This window comes from Podarcis bocagei (genome assembly GCF_964188305.1).
Source record: "Podarcis bocagei genome assembly, chromosome: 11".
Lineage (NCBI taxonomy): Eukaryota > Metazoa > Chordata > Lepidosauria > Squamata > Lacertidae > Podarcis > Podarcis bocagei.
Genome location: NC_138136.1, coordinates 48195625 through 48220969, shown reverse-complemented (window position 1 = coordinate 48220969; position 25345 = coordinate 48195625). Strand labels below are relative to the sequence as shown.

Here is a 25345-nt window from a genome sequence, read left to right as displayed (position 1 = left end):
CTCAGCCTAACCTACCCAACAATGTTGTTGTGAGACTGACATGTTTTCCGGGCTCTTTGTTTCTTACACTTTTATCTAGTTCCTTCTCCAAAGCTGTGGAAGATCAGCAGAGAAATCAGCTGAAATGTTCTTGGACCCTCCAAATGGTAAAGGCTTGTCATTTATCAGACGCAGGACAAAAAGTTGGCAGCCTATTGCATCACTATTTACCCCCTCGTATTCAAAGCCCAATCAATAACTGAGATGAAAGGGCTTGTAATAACGATGAAAAGTAGGACAGACAAAGTAATAATTGCTGCCAAGGCAGTGGCAAACTGAATGGCTGGACTGAGAATGGTGCGCAGAGTTGTAAGGGAAAGAGAAAGCCTAGAGAAATGTGGTCTAGTCAGTGTTAGTCAGCTTGCAAAACTCATGTTACATATACCAGGAAGATAAGTGTACAAGCTGCATAATACGAAGCTATAGGAAACAAGAAGCCCCATAACTTCTTTCTTAACTTATTATGGAATGTACCAAGTAGATATTATTTCACACTTGGCTTGGTTTTCGTGGAAGGTTCTTGAGACCCAGTCTCACTAAATTCATTGTTGATGGGTATTACTACAGGTGGAATTAAGACAAAACTGCTTTGGACGTCTAGTATCTGGATGATGCAGACTTTTTTTTAAAAAAAAACCAATGTGGTCAAATTAAAATTACTCCTCAGTCACAGAATCCAGCTTCATCAAACCTCTGTCAACAGCCTTTATACTGGAATCAAAACTTTCTAGCATTCTCCATTGGTCATGCCAACCTGTAACCGCTGATCTCCATTAAATAGTTCTTCACGGAAGTCAAATTGAATAGCAGCTACTTTTGTTGTTTAGTCGTTTAGTCATGTCCGACTCTTCGTGACCCCATGGACCAGAGCACGCCAGGCACTCCTGTCTTCCACTGCCTCCTGCAGTTTGGTCACACTCATGTTTGTAGCTTCGAGAACACTGTCCAACCAGCTACTAGCTCCCCCTTAGATTTGAGCCGGTTTCAGTCCTAAACACGATGCATTCATCTTGATGTTTTCTAATTTTGCAAAGAATGAACACCCTCCCTCTGATGCTTCTTATAGAAACCAGGTTTCTGCATATTTGTATGATGACATAATTAATTAATTAATTGATGGATGGAATGATCAAGAGATGGATTTACTTCAGTTAAAACCAGCATTCTCTCCCAAATGGAATTTCTTGTGAAATATTTGCATTTATATAGTACTCTATTCCAGTTTGTATGTAAACATGGGTATCGAGTGAGTAAATATACTGAGCAAATGGAATTCTGAATTACGGAGTTTAATGTTTTATAAATTGCATTATTTATAGCACTTGATGTTTTCCATACCGTATTTAATTTTTATTGTTTTACACATTCTTTTTTGCTTTTTCTTCATATATGGCTTTACAATCATTTCTGAAGAAAAACAACCTATATATATTTGAAACAAACAAACAAACAAACAAACAAACAAACAAACAGGTGTATCTATATGTGAACATCTCTGTTTCCAGTATTTTAACAGCGGGATAGAATCATAGAATCATAGAGTTGGAAGAGACCACAAGGGCCATCGAGTCCAACCCCCTGCCAAGCAGGAAACACCATCAGAGCACTCCTGACATATGGTTGTCAAGCCTCTGCTTAAAGACCTCCAAAGCAGGAGACTCCACCACACTCCTTGGCAGCAAATTCCACTGTCACACAGCTCTTACTGTCAGGAAGTTCTTCCTAATGTTTAGGTGGAATCTTCTTTCTTGTAGTTTGGATCCATTGCTCCGTGTCCGCTTCTCTGGAACAGCAGAAAACAACCTTTTTCCCTCCTCTGTGTGACATCCTTTTATATATTTGAACATGGCTATCATATCACCCCTTAACCTCCTCTTCTCCAGGCTAAACATGCCCAGCTCCCTTAGCCGTTCCTCATAAGGCATCGTTTCCAGGCCTTTGACCATCTTGGTTGCCCTCCTCTGGACACGTTCCAGTTTGTCAGTGTCCTTCTTGAACTGTGGTGCCCAGAACTGGAACAGTACTCCAGGTGAGGTCTGACCAGAGCAGAATACAGTGGCACTATTACTTCCCTTGATCTAGATGCTATACTCCTATTGATGCAGCCCAGAATTGCATTGGCTTTTTTAGCTGCCGCGTCACACGGCATGCAGGCAGCAGGCAGAAGAGCTGGATCAACCATCAAATGAGAGCCTGTCTTCTTTACCCACCTAAACTGAAAAGGTAGGGAGAGGGAGAGGGCCCCAGAGAAGAACTTCCAAATGTGACATTAATGACCATACACAGGTTCATATGGAAGGAAGTTGTCCCTTACTCAGACAACCTTCAGCCAGGAAATAGAAATAAAAGCAAACATCAACCTCTCCTTAGACTTAAATTAATTTAAACTTTAAATATATTTTATAAACATTTCAAAGACTCCCCCTCCTTCTTACCACACCCTTTTAGTGACAAGCTCTCAGAACAGCTTGTATATGATCAATGAAAACGAATAACCAATGATTGAAACAATACAATGTTCCATGCAGGACCAGCCTGGGACAAGATGGTGCCCATCTCTATTGCATAAGCAAAAGCTAAATGTACCTCCAGCTGGGCCTTACTCCAGCCCTGGCAATAGGATAGCACTCTCCATTATACCTGAGGGCAGAGGCATATGTTAAGAGGTGCAGGGCAGGCCATGTGGCACACACAGCTCTGTTTTCCAGTGCCTCCCTACCACTCCCTGCCTCTCAGCATCTGCTGCCTGAGGCAGTTGCCTCACTACGCCTAATGATAGGACTGGCCCTGGTCCCATGTGGCTTTTCAAAACTAGCCTGATGGTAACAATTTAACTCACTGGCTGCTTTATGACTTCTACCTTGCAGGGCAGTTGGTTCTGGTGGCCTCTGAGAGGGGAGGAAGGGCCCAGCACAAGCCAGGGAAGAAGCAGCCAGTGGAGATGACAACAAGGGCATTTCCTTTCTCTGGCTACTCTTCCTGGCAAATGGAGAACATAGGATATCACAAAGCCAGTTTTTCAGGTTGTACCGAGTTTTGCTTTGTGGGTCATCAACTGTGTAATGGCAGTCATAAAGTGTATAACAACACTTGTTCACATTGCAACGGTTTGCTCAGAACCAGCGACTCTGACTTCAAATTCCTAAACTTGGGATTCCTAGATCCCTATCAGGTAGGTGCAGTTTGCACTGGCCAAATGTCAGCCTGCTGGCTATGCCAAATTAATGTCTTGTCAGCAGAAGGTCAGTGTTGACTAGAATCACAAATAAGGGAGGGAGAATCTGTCAATTTCTGTTCTCTCCATTTCTTATATTTTCCAGTCTTAAATTCAGTTCTGCACATTTTACAACAATTTATGACTATTTCATTTTTTAAAAAAAACCTGATGAAAATTCTTCAGCTTTTTAGTGTGGATTTTCCTGTCAAACATTTTAATATGCACTTTTGATTAATGTACACATTTTTGCAAGCAATTTCCCTAATATAACACAACTTTGTATGTTCTTTTCATTAATATATTCATTTTAATGCACTCCCCCCCCCAACATGTGCATTTTTGTAAATATTCTTTGTTTGGACACCTGCACTGAAAAAATTCGGTAAGTTTGAATTTGGAAATATAGCTGTGTTTCAGTTAGCATATAGTTTTGGAAAGTATGGATTTGAGAGGTTTAAATGTGTACTGAAATGAATTTCCCCTCCTTCCCTCCCCGTAAGTAAGGATGTAGGGGTGGTATTAAGAGCAGACTGAGTTTGGTAGAGCAGTTCCCAATTCATTCTAATGGACCTCTGTTGCAATGGTCACTTGGTCACCTTGCAGATTAATGGCTAAAAAGCAGAATCTGAACTGGGGACTTGATGGATCACAGCTCACATACTAGGACAATATATTTCACCAGCTCAAAATCACCGAGTTAATTCTTTTAAAACCAAAAATTATTAAATCTGAATGGGACTGGCTGTAGATTTTACACAACTTGTAGGAGTCTATAATTTCCTTCTCGTTATATTAGCTTATCTGTCTGTTTCACCAGAACCATCCCAATGCTGGAAAGAAGGCACATTCCACGTCAAAGTAGTGATTTTGCTAGGAGACAAGAACAGGGCAACAAACATCATTGACTATCCAAAGTCACTGCACATTCATTTCAGGGATATTTGACTCACTACCGTGCCTACAGACAAAGAAGACGAGAGAGGACAGTTGTACGAGGGCTAGGAACGATTGGCTTCAATGGGGTGGCCCAGCATAATTGCATCTCTGTAAAAATTAGTGAAGGGTGATCATCCCACAATGCAAGGGTTTGGATGCTCTTCTAAACATGCAATTATCCCATCTCTCAAAGAACTGAGTGGAAGATTATCCTGCACCAGCAAGCATTAGTCCATAGAATCAATTATCAATGCTAGATGAACTTTGTACAGGGCAAACCATGGCAAGAAAAGTTATTGGCATCTGCCGCCCTCCCCGTTCCACTGCCCCATGACAAGAGTGCCTTTGACCAGCCTGTCTTCTTCCTGACCTTCCAATCTACTGGTTTCCCCCTTTTTGTGCTGACTGTATATTTAAATATTTGAGTGTGATCAATCCACACCAGCTACCATGTTCCTAAATTTCCAGTCTGCTATGGAAGTCTGCCTCTGGTGGTCTCCACCGGAACTGAGGAAAGGACAATGCCGCTATGAGATGTATGAGCATTGTATTGCCAGGCTGCCCCAGATGACTCACCCATTCTAAGGTTACTGACAGTCCTGACAGCGCCCACTGCGGAAGGCTCTCCTGGCCCACCAGGTCGCTGGGTGCAGCCAACCTGTAAATTCCCCACAATGCCTTGAGTTAGGATCATCACTATTTACATGCGGCTTTCCCAGTGTATCCTGCTAACCTAGCAGTTCGAAAGGATGTCAAGTGCAAGTAGATAAATAGGTACCACTCCAGTGGGAAGGTAAACAGTGTTTCCGTGCGCTGCTCTGGTTTGCCAGAAGCGGCTTAGTCATGCTGGCCACATGACCTGGAAGCTGTATGCCGGCTCCCTTGGCCAATAAAGCGAGATGAGCGCCGCAACCCCAGAGTCGTTCATGACTGGACTTAACGTTCAAGGGTCCCTTTACCATTTACCTTTACCTTCCCAGTGTAAGTCATGCTCAAAGTGGTTCACAATGACTATTTTTATGTTATTGTTGGCATCCATCTATCTCAGGAGACAATGGAGGAGTGCATCTTTGATACTGAGGTCAAACTGTTGCAAGGTGTCAGGAACGTTCTTTCCCAGAGTGACAGCGAGGGCTCTGAGGACCAAGGGGGGTGGCAGGCAGAAAGAGACGGAGGCTTGCTTTCTTCACATGCATAGAGTGTGAAGCCAGCCCCTGCCGTCCTGGAATGCAGGTTGTAAATTTCCAGGACAGCGTAAAGCAGGCAGAAGGGCCTCAGCTCTCAGACATGCTCTCAGGGGAGGAGGGGCAAACTGGACAATCTGCCCCTGAGTCTCCTCCTACTAGGAGGATGGGCAGAGTCCAGGCTTGGTGTCAAGGCCACAGAAGGAGGAGCATTCAATGGCGTATATCCTGTTGGAAAAGAGCCCACCCTCCAGTGGGCTCAACTGACACATCAAGTGATGAAGATTGAGCTGTGTGCTCAGACTGAGCTACTGTGTAAAGCAAAGGTAAAGGGACCCCTGACCATTAGGTCCAGTCGTGACCGACTCCGGGGTTGCGGCATTCATCTTGCTTTATTGGCCGAGGGAGCCGGCATACAAGCTTCCGGGTCATGTGGCCAGCACGACTAAGCCGCTTCTGGCGAACCAGAGCAGCGCACGGAAACGCCATTTACCTTCCCACCGGAGCGGTACCTATTTATCTACTTGCACTTTGACGTGCTTTCGAACTGCTAGGTTGGCAGGAGCTGGGACCGAGCAACGGGAGCTCACCCCGTCGCGGGGATTCGAACCACCGACCTTCTGATCGGCAAGTCCTAGGCTCTGTGGTTTAACCCACAGCTCCACCCGCGTCCTTGTACCCACAGCGCCCCCACGTCCCTGAGCTATTGTGTAAATACCAATAAATCTGAACATTTAAAAAACTGCCAGCTTGCTGTCTCTTGGTGTGAGAGGGAGACTGTAAATCCTGGCACAAGGTTGCAGCGCCTGCTGTGGCTGTAGAGACTGATGCGGGAAAGACGTGTTTTGTTTTGTTTTCTTTTCTTGCTGCTGGAACCTCCCTTTGGTTACAAGTGCAACTGCAAGAATAGGAGAGACTGCATGGGAGGGCTGCAGTGCATTTGCTTTCCATGCAAAAAGGTCCCAAGTAGGTCCACTAGGTAGGGCTGGGACTATTTCCTGCCTGAAACCCTTGAGAGCTGCTATCAATGCAGACAATACTGAGCTACATGTAGCACTGGTCTGCCTTCCTGCTACTAAAACACAGGGATAGTTCTGTGAAATAATCGTGACATCTGCTCTAGTCCAATAAAATTACATTTATGCTCGGTTTATGCACACACACACTCCAACATGCACACACACACTCCAACATGCTAAATGTGTATATTATTGAACCTGTCTGGATGATTTCACATGCAAGACCCCCAGTGTGCCTTCAAAAGAAAGCCCCCCGAATAACTATGTAGTGCCCTGCAAACACTTTTTCTATTTACACAGCTGCTCTGCTGCCGAACGAGAAGCGAGTTATTCTGCTTTTAAAAAATAATAATAATAATGGAATTTCCCGTGCTGTTTTTGAACACCGCTGTGCATCCTGAGCGTGGGGCTCTCAGCAGGAAGTAGTTCATGGGCATTTCGGAGGGAAAGGAAAAGAAAGAAAACCCTTTCATTGTGCTGTGTTAAAGGTGCCCGAATGGAGCGACGAGTTCTGAGAACTGCAGGGCTGTGGGAGAGTTGTTTTAATGGAGCAATATCCCACTGTGGGCAGTGAATGCCCTTGCGGCCTCTGGGGTGCTTATCTTGAGCACTTGACCGAATGGAAGAGTTCTAAAATGACGTGGAGGGCTTAGAAAACAGTTCAGAAATGTAAAAGAAAGTTCAGAAAAGGGAACTCAAAGACCTTTTAGGAGAGGAAGACAGGGCACTGCCTTAGTCTATTTGGTTCAGTAGTGTTTCCACTGACTGGCAGTGGTCCTTAAGGGTTTCAGGCAGGGAACACTCCCGGCCCTCCATAAAGATGCTAGGGACTGAGGATGAGAATTTCTGCAGGTGAAGCCAATGTACTGACCCTGACCTAGGGCCCTCCCCACTGTGGATGTCCTGCACACTTCATGGCATTGCTACTGTTTCAAGAGTTTACAACATCCTTCTGAAAAATGATAGATCTGACCAGGCAAATCAAGCGCTGTGAAATGCACCAGCAAAAGGTGGCCCAACTATTTAGTCATTTGTTTATTTCGTGAAGTTTAAATTCCACCTGATTGTTAGAGAAAAAGAAAGCCTCAAAGCATTTCACAAATAGAATAAAACCATGTAAGCATTGGTAAACAGAGTTAAACACAAATATTTACCGTAAAACTTACAAAAAAAAATTAAAATCAAGGGCAGACAGACTTAAAAAGACGGATTAAAACACACATCAACATTCTACATATATGGGTAGGCTTGCCGAATACCTTGGCCACCTCATGAGAAGAGAAGACTCCCTGGAAAAGTCCCTGATGTTGGGGAAGATTGAGGGCCAAAGGAGAAGGGGACGACAGAGGATGAGATGGTTGGACAGTGTTCTCGAAGCTACCAACATGAGTCTGACCAAACTGTGGGAGGCAGTGGAAGACAGGAGTGCCTGGCGTGCTCTGGTCCCTGACTCGGCCCAGCTGGTGCTTGTTGCAGGGGAACCTGTGCAGACTGGGGCTCTTCAGAATCAGGCCCCAGATTCGGTTCAGATGCCGCCTGAGGCTGAGACTCCTCCAGTTCCGAATCCAAGCCCAAGTCCCAGGCCATCACACATCATTTCTGTGGGTGTCCAAAGTTTAAAAAAAATAAATTCAAAGCAAAGTTCATTTGCATCTCAATGCAATCATTTCATACTCACTTGCGGTGCAGCAGAGCTTCCTCTGCAAAACAATGGTTGGGAAACTTTCTCATACAGAACCTCCTGAACTCTAGAAGCAATCCCACAGAAGGGTTCCTCCACACATCTAACTGATGCTTGGGCCTGGCTGTTGCCACCCACGCAATCCCAGGCATGGGGGTCGCATGGAACAAAGGAATCGAGACCTTGCATGAAAGCTGGACATTTCCCATCGATGAGAACTTGCTGGGGGTGTGGAACCCTAGTTCATCCTCTGCTTGCTGACTCATTCAAGAACCAGTCTGATGCAGAGGAAATGCTTGTCTCCCCCAGGCAACTGCTTCTTCCTCCATATGTAGGCCTATCTCCTTGTTAATGATGTTGAATTCTGGTTCTAAAGAAAGGAAAGAGAAACCTGAGTCATATGAATGGCTGCTTTCAATGGGCAGGGGGGTGGGATTTCCCAGCGTATGGAATGGAGTGAGTCCGGAATACTGCTCAATGGGATTCACTCAAAGATCACTTGCCAACACATCACAAGTTTTCAGCTAACACTGGGTGGCAGACAGGACTGGATGGAGACGGGGGTTTCCTGGAGCCAAGCTTTCATAGAACACTTTTAATGAGCTTGTCTCTTGTTTCCCCTGCATTGCTTTGCCTTTTAAATTCTGTTTTCTAAGGTGCCTGTCTCATCTCTCATAGGCTCTTTTCAATTTTAGTACATTAAGCAGACTAAGGGCTATTTTGCATTTCACTCCTAAGAACGGGATGTCGCCATGTCAAGAAGATTTGGCACCGCTTCCTTTTAGCACGACTAAGAACTTTTCCCCCATTTCCAGTATAAAATGTGGGCATGTTCTGCTTCTTCCTCAGAGTTTACATACTTAATTTCACCATTGCTGTGGTGGAAGAAGGCATGCATTTGACTGAAGCATCTCCGATGGTGTATTTTTAGCCAGTTTCCCTGGGAAGAGGCTTCCACAGATGGGGAACCAAGTGCAGGTCAATTCTGTTTCCAGGGCAGCTGCCTACCAGCTCCATCTGGTACGCCAGCTGAGACCCTACCTACCTGTCTCACCAGAGTGGTACATGTTCTGGTTATCTCCCATTTGGACAAATGCAATGTGCTACATGGGGCTACCTTTGAAGGTGACTCGGAAACTACAATTAATCCAGAATGCAGCTGCCAGACTGGGAGCAGGGGCTAGGACCATATAACACTGGTCCTAAAAGACCTACACTGGCTCCCAGTATGTTTCTGAGCACAATTCAAAGTGTTGGTGCTTACCTTTAAAGCCCTAAATGGCTGATATACCTGAAGGAGCATCTCCACCCCCATCACTCAGCCCAGACACCAGTTCTGAAGGTTTCCTGGCTGTTCCCTCAAGTTGTGAGAAGTGAAGTTACAAGGAACCAGGCAGAGGACGTTCTTGGTAGCGGCACCTGCCCTGCGGAATGCCCTCCCGTCAGATGTCAAAGAGATAAACAATTATACGACCTTCCATAGATATCCGAAGGCTGTCATGTTTCAGGAAGCTTTTAATGTCTGATGTTTTCTTGTGCTTATATTGTGTTGGAAGCCACCCAGAGTGGCTGGGGCAACTGAGTCAGATGAGTGAGGTACAAGTATGTAAGTAAGTAAGTACGTAAGTAAGTAAATAAGTAAATGATGATGATGATGATGTCATCCAAGATCTTGCTGTCCTACAGACTAGTCTACCAGGTCCATGAAAGAATTATTTTCCTCCCTTATCATAACAAGAATATTTTCTAAAAGTCTGCCTACCACATATTCTGGACAGCGGCGTAGCGTGAGTTGTCAGCACCCGGGGCAACGCAAGTAATTTGCGCCCCCTAACCCGGGGCAAGGCAAGTAATTTGCGCCCCCCCAACCCCTAACCTGCGAGTTGCCGCTGGCGCTGCCGCGCAAACAACGCTGCTTGCCCGGAGGAGGATGGAGGCAGAAGCAGCCGCCGCCTGTGGCTGGGCCGAGGGGATGGCGGCGGCGGCAGGGTGAAGAGGCTGCCCGTGCCCGGCCAGGCGTCGGTGGCGGCGTCGGCGCTGCTGCAGCAGCTGCTCCTCCTGCGAGCAGTGAGCGGAGCGCAGCCACAGCGACGGCGGGGGGCGCGCGCGCTAGGGCGCAAGGCTGGCGGTGGCGGCGGGGAGCCCGGCGGAGGAAGGAACTTGTCCCTTCCCTCTGGACTCGCGCCCCCCCAGATGTTGCGCCCGGTGCGGTCGGCACCCCTGGCACCCCCCACGCTACGCCACTGATTCTGGATGCATACTTGCCAAGGATAATCTAAAGCAATGTGGTATTTTATAGAAATCCACATAATGGAGTGGCTTCTAATGACCTCAGCCATTGTGACCAGGCTATGTGTATACATGCAGTTTGCATACACAGCATGTAAGACTTTCTGGCATCCTGTTTTCAAAACCTGAAGCTGCATTTTCCCTTGCTACCAAATCTGCATATTTTCTCAGAGCTCGCTTCTTTCACCACAATAGACAATATCTCCCCTCCTGCCAAAGAAATGTCCAAATGCTAAAGAGTAGCTATAACAGTCATTACTACAACAGCAACTTTGAGCTACGAGCACTCTTAAATTAGAATTATTGCTGCAAATGATTTGTATATGTCTTGATTGCTGTGATTAACGATTCTGTGACCATAAATGTGTATTTTTGCAAATGCATGCTAACATCAGGCGCTGCATATAATGAACTTTTTCCCTTTTTGGCTGAGTATTTAAATGACTTGTGTCCTTTACATACACAACATTGTCGCTGCTCAAAAAAACAAATTGCATTCATGAAGAATCTGAGTCCCCCTCCACCACTCTAATTAGTTCACACCATTACATGCATAAACTGCAATTCTCAACAGATTTGTCTCAAATTTGTCCACCTTGTGTCATAGTCAACATGCAGATATTCCACACCAAACTTGAGATCAGTTGGCCACATCATCTGGGCATGGTAAACAATTAGAGGTTATTGGGGGTTTGTTTTTTTTTTTGTGTGTGTGTGTGTGTGTGTGTGTGTGTGTGTGTGTGTGTTCAAATGGTGCCTCTAAAGCACAGGGATGGGCCCTGCAGATGGTGTTGGACTACAACTCCCATCATTCCTAAGCATTACCCATGCTGGCTGGGGATGAAGGGAGTTGGAGTCCAGCGACATCTAGAGTGTTACTGGTTCATCATCCCTGTTCCCACAGACTTTCAATGGGTTACACACTTCCAATTTCAATTATGACTGCTAGCGAAAAGTACTGTTTGCTAGCTTCCTTGTCTAAAATCATTCCATCTATTGGTAAATTCATGTGGCACTTTCTGATTTTGCAGTCGATTCTGATTGCTTCCTAAATCCTCCATAGTTTACCATCTTATCTGTAACGCACCAGCACCTTTGCAAATGACTTTGTCAACAAACATTGTTAAAGAAATCAGTAAATAATGCCAATGCCAGATTTTTAAAAATTGATCTTATCAGCCAATACTGTCAGTGATGCTGTCAGGGACGGTGTATAGGGAGATTTTTAATGTTTGATGTTGATGTTTTACTGTGTTTGATGTTTTGATTTGGTTCGCCAGATACTCCATTCCTTTCCCACCCATGGCCAGCCCAATACATTTTGCTGCCTGAGCCTGAGACATTCTATATACACAAAATTCTATATACAGAGGCCAACTGGGCTAGCCATTTAATCTGACTTCAACACTAACATAGCAGCACATATGAGGCTTGCCTTCGCCATGCAGAGCTATCTGCATGGTACACACACTTTGCTGATGCCTGAGCTACCTCACTCTGCCTAACAATAGAGCTGGCCCCACACCTACCCCAGTTCTGATTCAGTTTGATTATTTTCTGGACAGACACTCAGGTTGCAATCCTGTGCCCTTACCTGGGAGTGAACCTTACTGAACTTCTAAGTAGGCATATCTAGGGTTGTTTTGTCAGTGTCTTTTGGCCACTGGGCAAATTGGAAAAGGTTTGGAAAAGGGCACTCAAAATGATCACCTTCCCTATAAGGAAAGCTTACAACATTTCAGGCTTTTGAGTTTAGACATGATAGAGGCGTACACAATTACTTCTCCGTATCCACTTTCTTTACTTCATGCATAATGTTCTCCTATAAGACTCAGGGACATGCAGTGAAGCTGAAGTATGGAAGATTCAGGGCAGACAAAATAAATTAATTCTTAACGCAGTGCATACTGCTTTGGGGGGTTTTGCTTTTGTTTTACTGTCAAGTGGTATATAAACGTTATGAAATAAATAAATAAATAAAATAGTAAAACTATGACATTTGCTCTCACAAGGGGTAGTAATGGCCCCCAACATAGCTTAAACAGATGTAAAGATTTCCATTTACTGAGAGAAACCTTCTTCCCTCTTTTACCTTCCTTGACTCTGCCCATTAACTATGTTGCCATCCTCTTGACTTTTGTGCTACCTTTCCTGATCTGCAATATACATTCTTCCATTATTGCGAACAACAAAACTCTGGTTATATGTCTACTGCTATTTTAGGATTCATTCTACTGCTATTTGCTAGTTAGGTAAAGGTAAAGGGACCCCTGACCATTAGGTCCAGTCGTGGGCTGACTCTGGGGTTGCGGTGCTCATCTCACTTTATTGGCAAGGGAGCCGGCGTACAGCTTCCGGGTCATGTGGCCAGCATGACTAAGCCGCTTCTGGCGAACCAGAGCAGCGCACAGAAACGCCGTTTACCTTCCCGCCGGAGCGGTACCTATTTATCTACTTGCACTTTGACATGCTTTCGAACTGCTAGGTTGGCAGGAGCAGGGACCAAGCAATGGGAGCTCACCCCGTCACGGGGATTCAAACTGCTGACCTTCTGATCAGCAAGTCCTAGGCTCTGTGGTTTAACCCACAGTGCCACCCGCGTCCCTATTTGCTAGTTAGCCTTTGGCTAAAACTGTGATACTCCAGAAACAAGCACTATGATTGTTATAGATCTTTATTTTGTGAACCACACTGAGAACTACGAGTGAAAGGGTGGCATGCAAATTTAATAAATGAAATTCAGGGCAGGTAAGGCTATCTCTCCATGGCTCCTAGCCACAATGGCTATACTCTGCCTCCATGATTGGGGACAGTATGTTTCTGAATACCAGTTGCCAGAAACTGCAGAAAGGGCAAGTGCTGGTGCCTATTGGATTCCCACAAATATCTGGTTGGCCACTGTGAGAACAGAAAACTTATCCAGATGAGCTATTGACCAGATCCATCAGAACTAGTCATGTTCTTACACAAAGCACTCTTCTATCACTTTAGCAGTCCTGGAGAAGCCTGGGAACTGTAGTTTGTGATGGATGTTGGGAAATATAGCGCTCTGAGGTCAGCACTCTTAAACCACAGTTCCCAAGATTCTTTGGGGGAAGCAATGACTTCTTAAGCGATATAAGAGTGCTTTAAATGTATGGAGGTGACCTCAGGGAAGAAGTTTGCAGTTATAGAGGTATGCATTTTTTATCCATGACTCAGGGAGTAAAAATAAATATGGAAATGTCTTATGAGTGGCCTGAAGGAGCCACCAGCATTCCGCTTAAACTGTGTGCAACGTCTCGCTCGGCATCTTAAAATGCGCTCATTCTTTGGAAGTCTGCATCCTGGGTGCGCAGTAAATTAAAGCAAAAGAGAAACTTCGAAGCAGCTGTCCTTTCCCTCGTTACCTTTCACGCCTTCCTAAAGCGCTGAAAATTTCGGCTGGGCTTGAATTTACTTCGGGAGGCTTTTAAAAGAAAACGCTGACAGAACAAGCCCTGTCTTGAATGCAGCGTAACGACGAGTCACGGGAGAGGGCAGGGAGACCAAAAGGAAGAAGAGCCGTCTGTGCTTCTGTTGACTTTTCCCTTGTCCTGGTCCTGCTCACTCCTGAGAAATCGCAGACAGGGTACTCGCCCTCTGGGGCAGCTTTCACAGAGCACTGATTTCACACGCACACACAAATAAAAATACCAACACGTTTCCTGACCTCCTACAGGAAGCCTTGAAAAGAGAGCGCACACTTGCACCACCACCATTATTATTATTATTATTATTATTATTATTATTACTACTACTACTACTACTACTATTACTATTATTATTATTATTATCCTAAAAGGATAGATGCATGTATATAATGCTGCATAACGCTATCTGGAGACCCAGAAATCTCGTTTGGCAAGGCGACGAAGGCAAGAGGAGAGGCTTGCGCGCTCGCCATTCTCTCCCGGGTCCAGAGTTTGCATTTCCAAGGAAGCTGAACTGACAAAGCGTGAAAGTGGCCTAAAAGTGGGGCGGGGGGCGCACAAAGGAAAGCCACCCCGGCTGCGGAGCGCGGAGGCTCATCAGTATTCGCCAGGCTCGCCTCCCAGCGCCCCTCGGCGCCGCCGCCGCCTGCGCGCACACACATTTGCCCGGCGCGGCTCCTCCCCTTTCCTTAACTTGCTGCGCTTCTAAGTTGCCTCCGGCAGAGTCCCAGCCTGCGCCCCCCGGCCCACCTTCTCGCTCCCGCTTCCCCGGACAGCTTCCGACCCTCCCCGCATGGTCTCCGCTCGATCCGGAGGGAATCTCGCCTCTTGCCTCCCGCCCGCTTCGCTCGGAGTCTGGAAAGGTGAGCGCGCGCTCTCGATCTCGAATTGTAGAGTTGCGAGGGGATCGTATCGTCCGGACTCCCTTTAGTGCGCGGATCTTTTGCGCGACGTGGGGCTCGAACCCGCGACCCCGAGGTTCAGAGTCTCGCTGTGCTATCCCTTCTCCAGTTGCATATGCCTTCCTCTCCCCTTGGCACCCCCCGGCCCTTTCCTGCCTCAGTGGATGCTGTCTCCCTTTGAGGTACTCCTTGCACCCAGGATATTGATACGGACAGGTGGGGGGGGCTCCTGATTTGGGATGCGGGAGAAGAGCGACTGTTTCTTTAACAGTGTAATGACCTTTGAAGTGTCTCCTCGAGTGGTAAGTTCCCCAAAGTTCAGTGGGACCTGTTTCCAAAAAAAAGGGGGTATAGGGTTGCAGCAAAAAAAAATATACCCCTTACAAATAGGATTCCCCTGCCCCAAAACGATATCTTTCCATAACCAGCAGACAGTGGGAAACTTTAATTTGTTCTAAATAATGCAGAAATTAATATTTCAACACAGCTGAGAGGATGAATGTTTCAGCAGGTACTTGTGAGAAACTTTATTAAAACTTCTATGGTTTTCGGTAGCTGGGAACCACGGGCTACTAGAGACGTTAAGCAGTTGATACATTTGGAAAATCTTGTTGTCTGTGCCCAGCTTCTCATCATTTCTAATCTTTTGTGAGTCAGCCTCATAACTTTTGCAGTGGGAGACGCGAACAGCTGTCTTAAATACTACGATCAAACGTGGAAGGTGAAGTTGGATTTAAGTCAAGGATTTTTTTTAAAAAAAACCAATCATGCACACCTTTAGAATTGGGTGTTTGATGTGTGAGCTGCACATCAAAATATTAGTACTTGTGAGAGTAAATGTGTAATAAGCAAGCAGTGTCCCTCTAATAGGGGTTTAAACTCTAATTTGTCCTGTTTTGAGTTGATATGCAGACTACAGCATACCTCAAGAGAAGGTAGTGCCTTTGGAAGGGAAAGTGTCTAAGAACAACCTTCTTAAATACAGCAGATGAATGGATTGCATGCTTTTGTTTGGGGTCATGTACAAGATAATGCAAATTACTCATATACTGTCAGCAGAGAACTAAAAATGATTTGCACAAAAGCTGTGAAATTTGGCTAAAGTGTGATATGATTCCCCCCCAAAATATATAACAATAATAAGTAATTTGATCTGAAATAGATTTTTTAAAGCAACCATAAGATATCCTGACGCGACGCAGCCAAATTTAAGTCCTGTTGCTTTTAGTGGGGGTGCTAAACCTGTTCTTTAATCTGAGCACTGGAACTTTGAGGATGCATTAATATGCTGCTTAGCTGAGCTCCAATGAACACAGTGCAGTTCATATCTGAATAAACACGCATACCGTTGCGCCCTAAAATGGCTGGATTGTGTCCGCGCCCCTCTTCATACAAGTGACTCTATTCTCCAATGGTGTGGTGTAAATTATTCCATATTGACTACAATGCCTTGATTATTATTATTTTTTTTAAAAAAAATATGTTTGCATAAAAGAGCTGAAAGTTGGGTTTCTACTGCATGGTTTTGAAGGCAGTTATTGAAAACTCGGCTTTCTCAATCTCTCTCTCTCTCTCTTTTAGGGTTTCTGTTGTCACTGATCAAGGAAAAGGAGTTTTCACACACCCCCACCACCACCACAGAGATTTTAACAGCAGCAAATCTATAAAGTAGAGGCGTTGTGAGCTATAGATGACTAAAAGTAACGGTGAAGACACAAGGTCAGGCAACAGGATGGAGCGCATTCAGCAAGGGGTCCGGAAACGTACTCTCCTGGCAAAGAAGAAAGTGCAGAGCATCACAAAGGATGATGTCAAAAGTTACTTACTGAGGAATTTTTTTGTGCTCTTCACCATCATTGCTGTCATTGTCGGTGAGTAATTTTGACTGAGGCAACAAATCTTGAAAAAACATCACTTGGACAGAGCGGTTGCTGTTGTCCACTTTCTCCCCCGTTGAGAAGAACTTGCCGGCTTGGAAAGTTTTCTATCCGAACACTCTGCATTGTTCAGGAGTTGGTGAAAGTTTCACTGTTGATGGTCAGGTCTGCAGTTGCACGTCTCTGTGTTTTAAATCAGTAGAGCTCCAAGGGGTGTAAATCAGGAGGAAAATGGTTGAGTTATTTTACTGATTCCTTAAAAAAAAAAAAGCCCTTAATTAGAAGCCGCTTTTTATGAACCCTTAATCCTTCTTAACAATTAAAGAAAATTGGCTACTGCCTCAGCGCAATTTCCCAAGGGTGTGTTTATCTTACGTATTTATTTACTATATTTTTATCCTGCTACTCATACCATTCCAGACAGCTATTGTCTCCCCAAGCAGCTCACTTCAATAAAAAGAGAGTGAAAGAGGCCAGCCATCAGACTTACAAACTAAAAAGGGAAGAGGAGTAAAGGGAAAGAAAGGTAGAAGAGAGAAAATCAGTTATTTGAGGCCAGAACGAAGTGTTGAGTTATAAGCATTTGTTATACCCTGTTTGGGTCAGGCTGGTCTTCCTCTGCTGGTGTTCATGCTTAAATTCCAGTTGGTAGCTCTTAGAGCAAAGTTTCCAGTGTCTCTTAATTTTGAACAAAGTCAAGATCCAAAAATGAGAACATAACAGCCTCAATATTAAGCTATTTTCCCCCCTCACAGTTAAAGAATTACAGCCACACAGGAGTTTATGGTTTGTTTGGTTTTGGGTTTTTTTTAGAAATCTGTGTGTTACTCATGCAATTCAGTAGCTATTAAGATATATACCTGCATAATGGTTATGGAAGGTAACCTGATTGGGTTTTGTTTACAAAGCCGATTAGGGCAATGTTTGCACTTTTTATATATTTTGAATATCTTCGGTGAGATGAAAGAAAAAAGTTGGCTTGGGAATTTTCCTTGCTGTGTTTACAATCCACCCATATATATATATATATATATATATATATATATATATATATATGACCTTCAGATAAGAATTTATAGTGGCCTGAATCTACAGAACAGTGTAGTCGCTCGTTCTACGTGGCAAGAAGACTTTGGGCTGGTAGTCCCCATTTGCCTCATGGCAAAGCTCTTTTTGAAACATTAAAAAGATACAGCGTACTCATCCACCATTCAAATGAAAAACCATTTTTTATCCCACCAGGCCCGTCCAACTCCTTAGGCACGCCTAAAGTAGCTTTCTGAGCCATCGCTGTCGGGTTCCTTTTGTGAGAAAATATTTTTATAGGAAGAAAAGAATTCACGAAAGTGTGGTGTGTATGAAAATATTTGATTTCTGGGGTTCTGCTTTCTGCAAACAAAAATCATTTGCACTCTGGAGAGTCGCATTCTTTATTTTGGAGAGTATCAGGTGTTGGCTATTATTAAAAGCAAGACAGAAAGGCTGCCGAATACAGCGAAAGAGGCTGACCCAACGTGCTTCCTAAGATTGCACATCACGGATATATTCCTGTGGGAATTTCACAAGGATGCTAATAGGGGTGTCTGGTTCAGTGAGAAGATGCACAGAATCCCGGACCACTTTCCCAAAGTTTGCACTGCGCGCAGATTGTGACCCAAGCTTTCCACCCTTTTTGTCATTACATTTTAATGGCCCGATTGGGTGTGAACCAATGCAGTTGGGCTTGCAAGCGGAAACTTCTAGTTAATTTATGCCACGATTCATCTTAAGAAACAAATTGGACTCCCAAGAGGAAGCTTATGCCTTCGGGGGAGGATGTGGTACTTCAGGAAAAAGTAAGGCTGAAATCCTCTGACCCTGAACCTGTCTCACAAACCGATTAGAGTTAATATAATGTACTTGGACTTCAAAAAAGTTTTCAACAAGGACCCCTGAGTAAGCTTAGCAATTAAGGGGAAAGAGGAGAGGTCCTCCTGTGGATCAGGAATTGGTTAAGCAGGAAGCAGGGAGTGGGAATGAATTGACATTTCTCTGAACGAAGGGATGTAGAAAAATTAGTACCCCCAAGGATGAGTATTGGGACTTGTTCTTTAAACTTGTTCATACATGACTTAAGAGTTCCATGCTAGGAATAATTAGAAAAAGGAATTGAAAATAAAACTACCAATATCATAATGTTGTTATACAAATGTATGGTGTGGCTGCACTAGGAATACTATGTATAATTCTGGTCACCTCACCGCAAAAAGGATATTGTAGAGTAGGAAAAGGTTCAGAAATGGGCAACCAAAATGGTCAAGGGGACAGAGTGACTCCCCTAGACTGCAGTGTGTGTGACGTATTGATTTGGTTTAAAGAAAAGGCAAGTAAGAGGTGTCATGAAAGAAGTTTATAAAAAGGATGCATAACATGGAGAAAATGAGGGGGGGAGTTTTTATCCCATTCATAACACTATAACAGGCACACCCAACAGGTAGATTGTGATCTACCAGTAGATCACAGGACATCTGTGGTAGATCACTGGTAGATCACTGGCTCCCTTCAAACAACTTTGACCTGAACCCCACAAAAACAGGGCTTCCCCACCTAAGAAAAGCTAAACACCTTTGACCTGAACCCCCCAAAGGGAGTAGATCACTGCCAGTTTTAACTGTGAGTAGATCACAGTTTCTTGGGAGTTGGCCACCCCTTCACTAGAACATGGACATCCAATGAGGCTGAGCATTGGAAGATTCAGCACAAATAAAATGAAGTACTTCTTCATGTGGTGCATAGTTAAACTATGAAACTTATTCCCATAGGAGGCAGTGGTAGCTACCAACTTAGATAGCTTTAAAAGGGTTAGGAAAATTTGTGGAGGTGGCAGCTATTGATGGCTGCCAGCCATGATGGTTATTCTTTGCCTCCATGGTTGGAGACAGTAATGTCATTGAATCCCAGTTGCTGGAAACCACAGGAGTGGAGAGCGTTCTTGTGTTTGGGTCCCATTCCCTGGTTTCCCACTGGCATCTGGTTTGCCACTATGGGAACAGGGTGTTAGACCAGATGAGCCATTGGCCTGATCCTGCAGTCTCTTCCTATGTTGCCTGGGAGCGTGCCTCACTGAATTCAGTGGGGCTTGACTAGACCTATGTAAGGCTGTGCTGCAAATAAAGTCTACAGGATGTCACTGTTTAGGTATTGGAAATGTAACCATCAGAATCCTAACTGTTTCTATGTGGATACACCTTCCATTAAAAATAAATATTGGTGAGCAATTTTAAGAATTGCATTTCCTTCAGAATGCAAAGACTGTCTCGCACGCCTTTCAGGAAATCTCTCTTTGGGCATTGAATAGGCTTAGAACTTTATGGTTTTAAGGGATTATCAGTCTAGCATCATCATATATATATGCCCTTAGATGGGTCCCCGTATAGACTCATAGACTAATGGATTGATATTATCTAACACACACACACACACACACACACACACACACACACACACACTTTGTTGTGGAACTCTAAGCAATCACAAAAATTGTCTGGAAACCTATGCCAACAATTAATAAGAGTGGCTACAGAATTAAGGGTGATAGTTTCAATGGGGAAAACTTTCTGCACTGTAAAAAGGAATCAAAAGGACAGGTAGATTCACTTAAAGAAAGTCCTTTCATGCCCAGTTCCTCTAAGGATAACTTAGATTCACCTGCTGTACACTTCCCCCCCCCAAAAAAAAAGAGGTTCTGTAAGCTCTGTGTGGGGTGTGGGATGAGCTGTTGTTTTCCCCAGAACCAAGCTGCAAGCTGAACATCAGAACCAACAGCTATTTTTGTTTGGTGTTTCCATTTGTCGCAGTAAAACAGAAAGCGACATTGTAGATGTTTGAGAAACCACTGGGAATGATTTCGTATGAGCTGCTTCCTGTCTTGTCAGTCATATTGGACAGCATGGAAACCTTGAATTGCAGCATTCGAAGTTTTGATGTGCAATCTTTCTAGTGTGCTAACATATTCTGAAATGTCTATTACAATTTGGAAATGAGCCTTTCTAGTGCCCCCCCCAAAAAAAACCTGAATGATGTTGGTAGAATTGCAGGTCTTGGCATACAATCTCAAAGAAACACATTTGCAAATGGTTCATTGAAGGACTGAGTTTAAGTAACTTAACTTTGCGGGGCAGGATCCATACAGTAGCAGTGCCTAACTATACTGTGATTTAACTTTTGAATTTTGCGGAAATCTTCCTCCTTTTTAAGAAAAAGAGAGGGAGAAAGAAGACAAGGAAAAAAATGTTGCTGATACAAGGACTTATTTGTTGAATTTATTTGTTTGTTGGAATTTCTATACCGCTTAACGTTTTAAAATACATGAGCAATGTGCATTTTAAAACCTGGAATTACGGTATATGCAAAATACAAAACGGAAAAAGAGCAAAATATCTTCAACAGCATGGGCAACTATGGCAGGGAAAGCCTGCATGAATAAGAAAGCTTGAAGCATAGGTCTAAAACATAGTAATGTAGACACTGATCAGAAATCCATTCTATAAAATAGTGTAGTGAAGTCAAATCAGCAATATATGATAGTCTTAAGATGTTGATTTGCAGACTAATTTAGTTTGCTTCACTTGCTAAAGAACTAATTTTGTACCATGGATGTTTTGTAAATGGATCCAGCGGGCCAATTACAATGCAATCTTACATTGTCATCTTCTGGAATCCTATAAGTTTGGGTTTTTTCTCTCTTTCTGCATGGATATTGTCTATTTCAATCAGGAATGCATCGAGCAAGAATGGGGCACCCGCAGCCCATCAGGTGGTGTTAGACTCAGCTCCTATCAGCCTCAGATGTGTGGTCAGTGGTCAGGGATGATGGAAGTTGGAGTCCAAAAGCTTCTGTAGGGTCACAGGTTATGCAACCCTGGTGCAGAGCATTGAGAATTCCTTTCTGAAAAGGAGAACCTTCCCTACTGGTCATGATTTTGGGGGGTGAAGAGATGAAAACTGGAAAGAAGTGGTGAGGGGAAGGATGGATATTTGTACTTCACAGAGGAGCGCTATTTCTAAATAGAGAGCTGAGCTTGAGTTCAGGGCACTTTGCACCATCAGGCAAAACCAAGGAGGAGGAGGAGACCTAATGGTTAACACAAGGATGAAAAGATTTTTCTCATATAAGGAATATTTTGGTGGGTTTCATAAATGCACAGTAAAATGGAAGCAAAGATACCGTGTGTGATGAGCAATCTGAATTGTGAGTGTCAGCAGGATGATAACTATGTAAATATTCAGCCAGGCAATCCTCATTACAGCCACTGCTAATTCATGGTGACTAGCAGGATCAGTATGGGGAAAAGTCTCATGTTCCTGTGGCCAGATCCAGCACTAATCAGCAATGGTAGCATAGAACTTGAAGCACCTAAAGCGAGAGGCACTTCATTTTGCAGATGCTTTAAGGGATAGCAGTTCTGCTGTGATGAGGCAGTAGCTGCCACCTGTAATGATTCTGCTATCCTGTCTGGTCTAGCAGTGAACAACAGAATCATAGAATCATAGAATTGGAAGGGATCCTGAGGATCATCTAGTCCAATCCCTTGAAATGTAGGAATCTCAACTAAAGCATCCATGACAGATGGCCACCCAACCTCTGCTTAAAAAGGAAGGAGATTCCACCACCTTCCGAGGGAGTCCCAGCCAGCATGGGATCCAATCACATCTAGAGGGTCACAGGTTTCTCATCTATGCTCTAGCCAAAACTTTGCCATTTTTCTCTTTCTTTGGACCAGGTGGTAAGAAACTCCACCTACAATCAATAAGAAATACTCCCTCCATTTTATAATCATTAACCTGCTGGGAGGCGAAGTGAGGCTAAGAGGCAGTAAGGGGCTCAAGGTGACCACATGAACTTTATGGCTGAGCATAGATTTGGACATGGATCGCCTTATGTGACACTATCTTCTGCACCACATTGATTCTCTAAATTTTAATGCCCCATGATTCCTATAAATACCTCCCAGGTAGCTAGGTCAGTTCCGTCTCAACTTATCCAAGAGATATGTTGCCTTTTGCAGTTCTTGTTTTGATTTACTGCTTGCCTCATCTCCAACCAGCTGACCTCCAACATACGGTAGTTTATTTTTGCTTGCTCTGTAGTGAGATAGCTCTGACTTCAGTGTGAGACTTAAGTTTGGCATCATGTTTTGCTCAGATTTTAGCACCTGGTTTCACTCAGGGCTTAAGGCCTCAAAAGAACATTAGAATGGGTTACCTTTCTGGAACTATTTGCCTTAGCTCCAGTTTAACCAATCAGCACAGTCTGATTGCAAGCTTAATTTAAGTACAGTGGTACCTCAGGATACATATGCTTCAGGTTACATACGCTTCAGGTTACAGACTCCGCTAACGCAGAAATAGTGCTTCAGGTTAAGAACTTTGCTTCAGGATGAGAACAGAAATTGTGCTCCGGGGGCGCAGCGGCAGTGGGAGGCCCCATTAGCTAAAGTGGTGCTTCAGGTTAAGAACAGTTTCAGGTTAAGAACGGACCTCCGGAACGAATTAAGTACTTAATCCGAGGTACCACTGTAACTCCTTTCATCATTTGTGAAAAGTTGAAAACTATTACAGCTGAACTAGAAACATCAAGTTGTACATTCAGTTAACTTAGTATAACATTGTAATCCTTTGAGCTCTGTCTCTTGTGCCTTCTTCCTTTACCGCTTGATGGCTCAATCCATTAAGGCTCCCCAGAACTTGTTGGTCTCCAGCTCCCATCAGCCTCATTCAGCCTGGTCAATGGTCAGGAATCATGGGCATTGGTCCAGTTTGGTGGGCACTTGAGGCTCACAGAGGAAGCTGGCAATGCTAAGGTAAAGAAGAGAGTATACAGAACCTTGGACAGCTCCAAGGGGCCCTACAAATAGAGCTACTGGAGATGATGTCCCTTGTGGGGCCAACCAGAACCTTATGTAGGCTGACCAGACCTGTTGTGTGCTAGGCTTTACCTCCCTGAAAGAGAAGGCTGTCTGGTTGAAGAGTCGTCACCTATGGCTTCTGTGAGACTAGGAAGACAGATGTTCTGCAGGGGCTTTTCCTCTGAGTCAAGGTATGGTGTGTTCTCTGGGGCCCTGAATGAGGTGCTGGTGTTCTTCCCTCAAGGAAGATGCCTGAACTTTCTCCTCATCAGTCCCCACTATGCATGGCCGGGTCCCCAAGTCATTAGTCATGACGGAGTTCAAGTCCAGCAATATTTGGAGGGATGCAAGTTCCCCATCAAGAGCTTGGAGTAGCTTCCTTATGAAGAAACATTTGGGATGCTTCTTAGTTTAGGGGCAGCAACTACATCACTGAAGTTTATGACATTATGAAAATTCTGGAGTGAGTTTATTTGGTGGTTTAGAGGGAGGCAAAGAGGGAAGAGCCCCTGCTTATGAAATGTTCTCCCCACCTGGCACCAACACTACAATATTTTTAGTACCAGCTCAAGACTTTCCTTTGCTCACAAGCGTTTGATGTTACTGTCTTTTGTGCCAGCTATTTTTTCAGATTTTGGTTTGGTTTTTTGGATGATGTTCCTAGTAGCGCATGGTTACATTTTTCTTTCCTTGTCTAGTTATTCTTCACATGGAATAACATACAGAACTGATCCCAAGATGGTGCTGTGTTGCTAAATAAGACAGATTGTTCAAGAATGGGTTTTGACAGAGAACAGTCTTGCAATAGCTATTAGCTAGGAAAGTTAGCAAGATATTAACGATCTTTGTATTACCTACTATCCAGAGGTATACTATCCTGTTTTTTGTAATATACATATGATTACTGAATGCTGGAACAAACAGTAAGAGAGAACAGTCATTTTTCTCTGTTAGGTTTCCAGGGGCATCATCTTGGCTGCTGAGTGAGATGATAATTTAGCACCACCAGCAATTCTTATATTTTTAGTTTCCACAGAAAGCTCTTCAATTGCCTTAATAAGGAGGGAGTTGTTTTATTGCAAGCTCATGCTTATTTGTGTGATTCTTGACTTTGTACAGTATATTTTGATTATTTTTCATAATGAATAAGAAGAACGCAATAGTTTGCTAATAGTGGCCTGGTTCACAACCACACCGTGGGTGGTCTTCAGGGCCATGTCTTGGGTTTGCATGCTGTGGTTCCCTCCCTCATTTCCTGCTTCATGATAACTATAAATTGCCACGATGACTAATAGGGCAAACTATGGGGTTTCTAAAATACTGCTATCTTATTGGAACTCCCAGCAATCTCCTAACCAAGTCTACACCTTTTTAGCTCCAGAAAAACAGTAGCCTATTGCGCACTCCCAGATCATTTCCTGGGCTTTGAGCAAACTATTGTTATTATCGGAATTGGAAAGTCAGTTCAAATTGATATCCCATTCTCAAAACCAAGCTGTAGTTTGAAACAACCATAATTTTAGAAAATTGGGATGGCTTGTCAAACTATAGTTATTGCAAACCAAAGAGGGAACTGGCGCATAAGAAAGCAGGAAAGAAAGGAGGGGGTTACACAAATGCCTGAAGAACAGTCCGGGTAGACAAAGCTTGGTTTGGCCACAACATCTGAACTTATCCACTGAATTGGATGTGTGGGAGTGAAAAGAATTGGACAAAACTGAAATAAAACCAAGCTAAATCTTACTGGTATTGGACTTCCTTAGAGGATCTAAGTGTGTAATAAATAAATGGTGTGAGGAGGAATTATATTATATTACCCTTTCATTCTCTCTGCATAGTGCACCTCTTTTAAATAGATTATC

The 25345-nt window shown here is 44.0% G+C and overlaps 1 protein-coding gene and 1 long non-coding RNA gene across 2 annotated transcripts in view; one reads left to right on the top strand and one right to left on the bottom strand.

Annotated features, from left to right (window-relative positions):
* Positions 1-8037: 8037 nt before the first annotated feature.
* On the bottom strand, positions 8038-9766 carry LOC308597448. Its single transcript, XR_014012996.1, has 2 exons — positions 9551-9766; positions 8038-8446 (listed from the first exon to the last, which is right to left on the bottom strand). It is a non-coding gene; the product is annotated as an uncharacterized lncRNA (long non-coding RNA).
* A 4687-nt stretch (positions 9767-14453) lies between these two features.
* Positions 14454-25345, top strand: part of SLC1A3 (solute carrier family 1 member 3) — a 36104-nt gene continuing 25212 nt past the window's right edge. The window contains exons 1-2 of the mRNA XM_081212965.1: positions 14454-14680; positions 16301-16590. Of these exons, the coding sequence (XP_081069091.1) occupies positions 16410-16590 (181 nt within the window). The 5' untranslated portion in view covers positions 14454-14680; positions 16301-16409. The remainder of the gene's footprint in view (positions 14681-16300; positions 16591-25345) is intronic.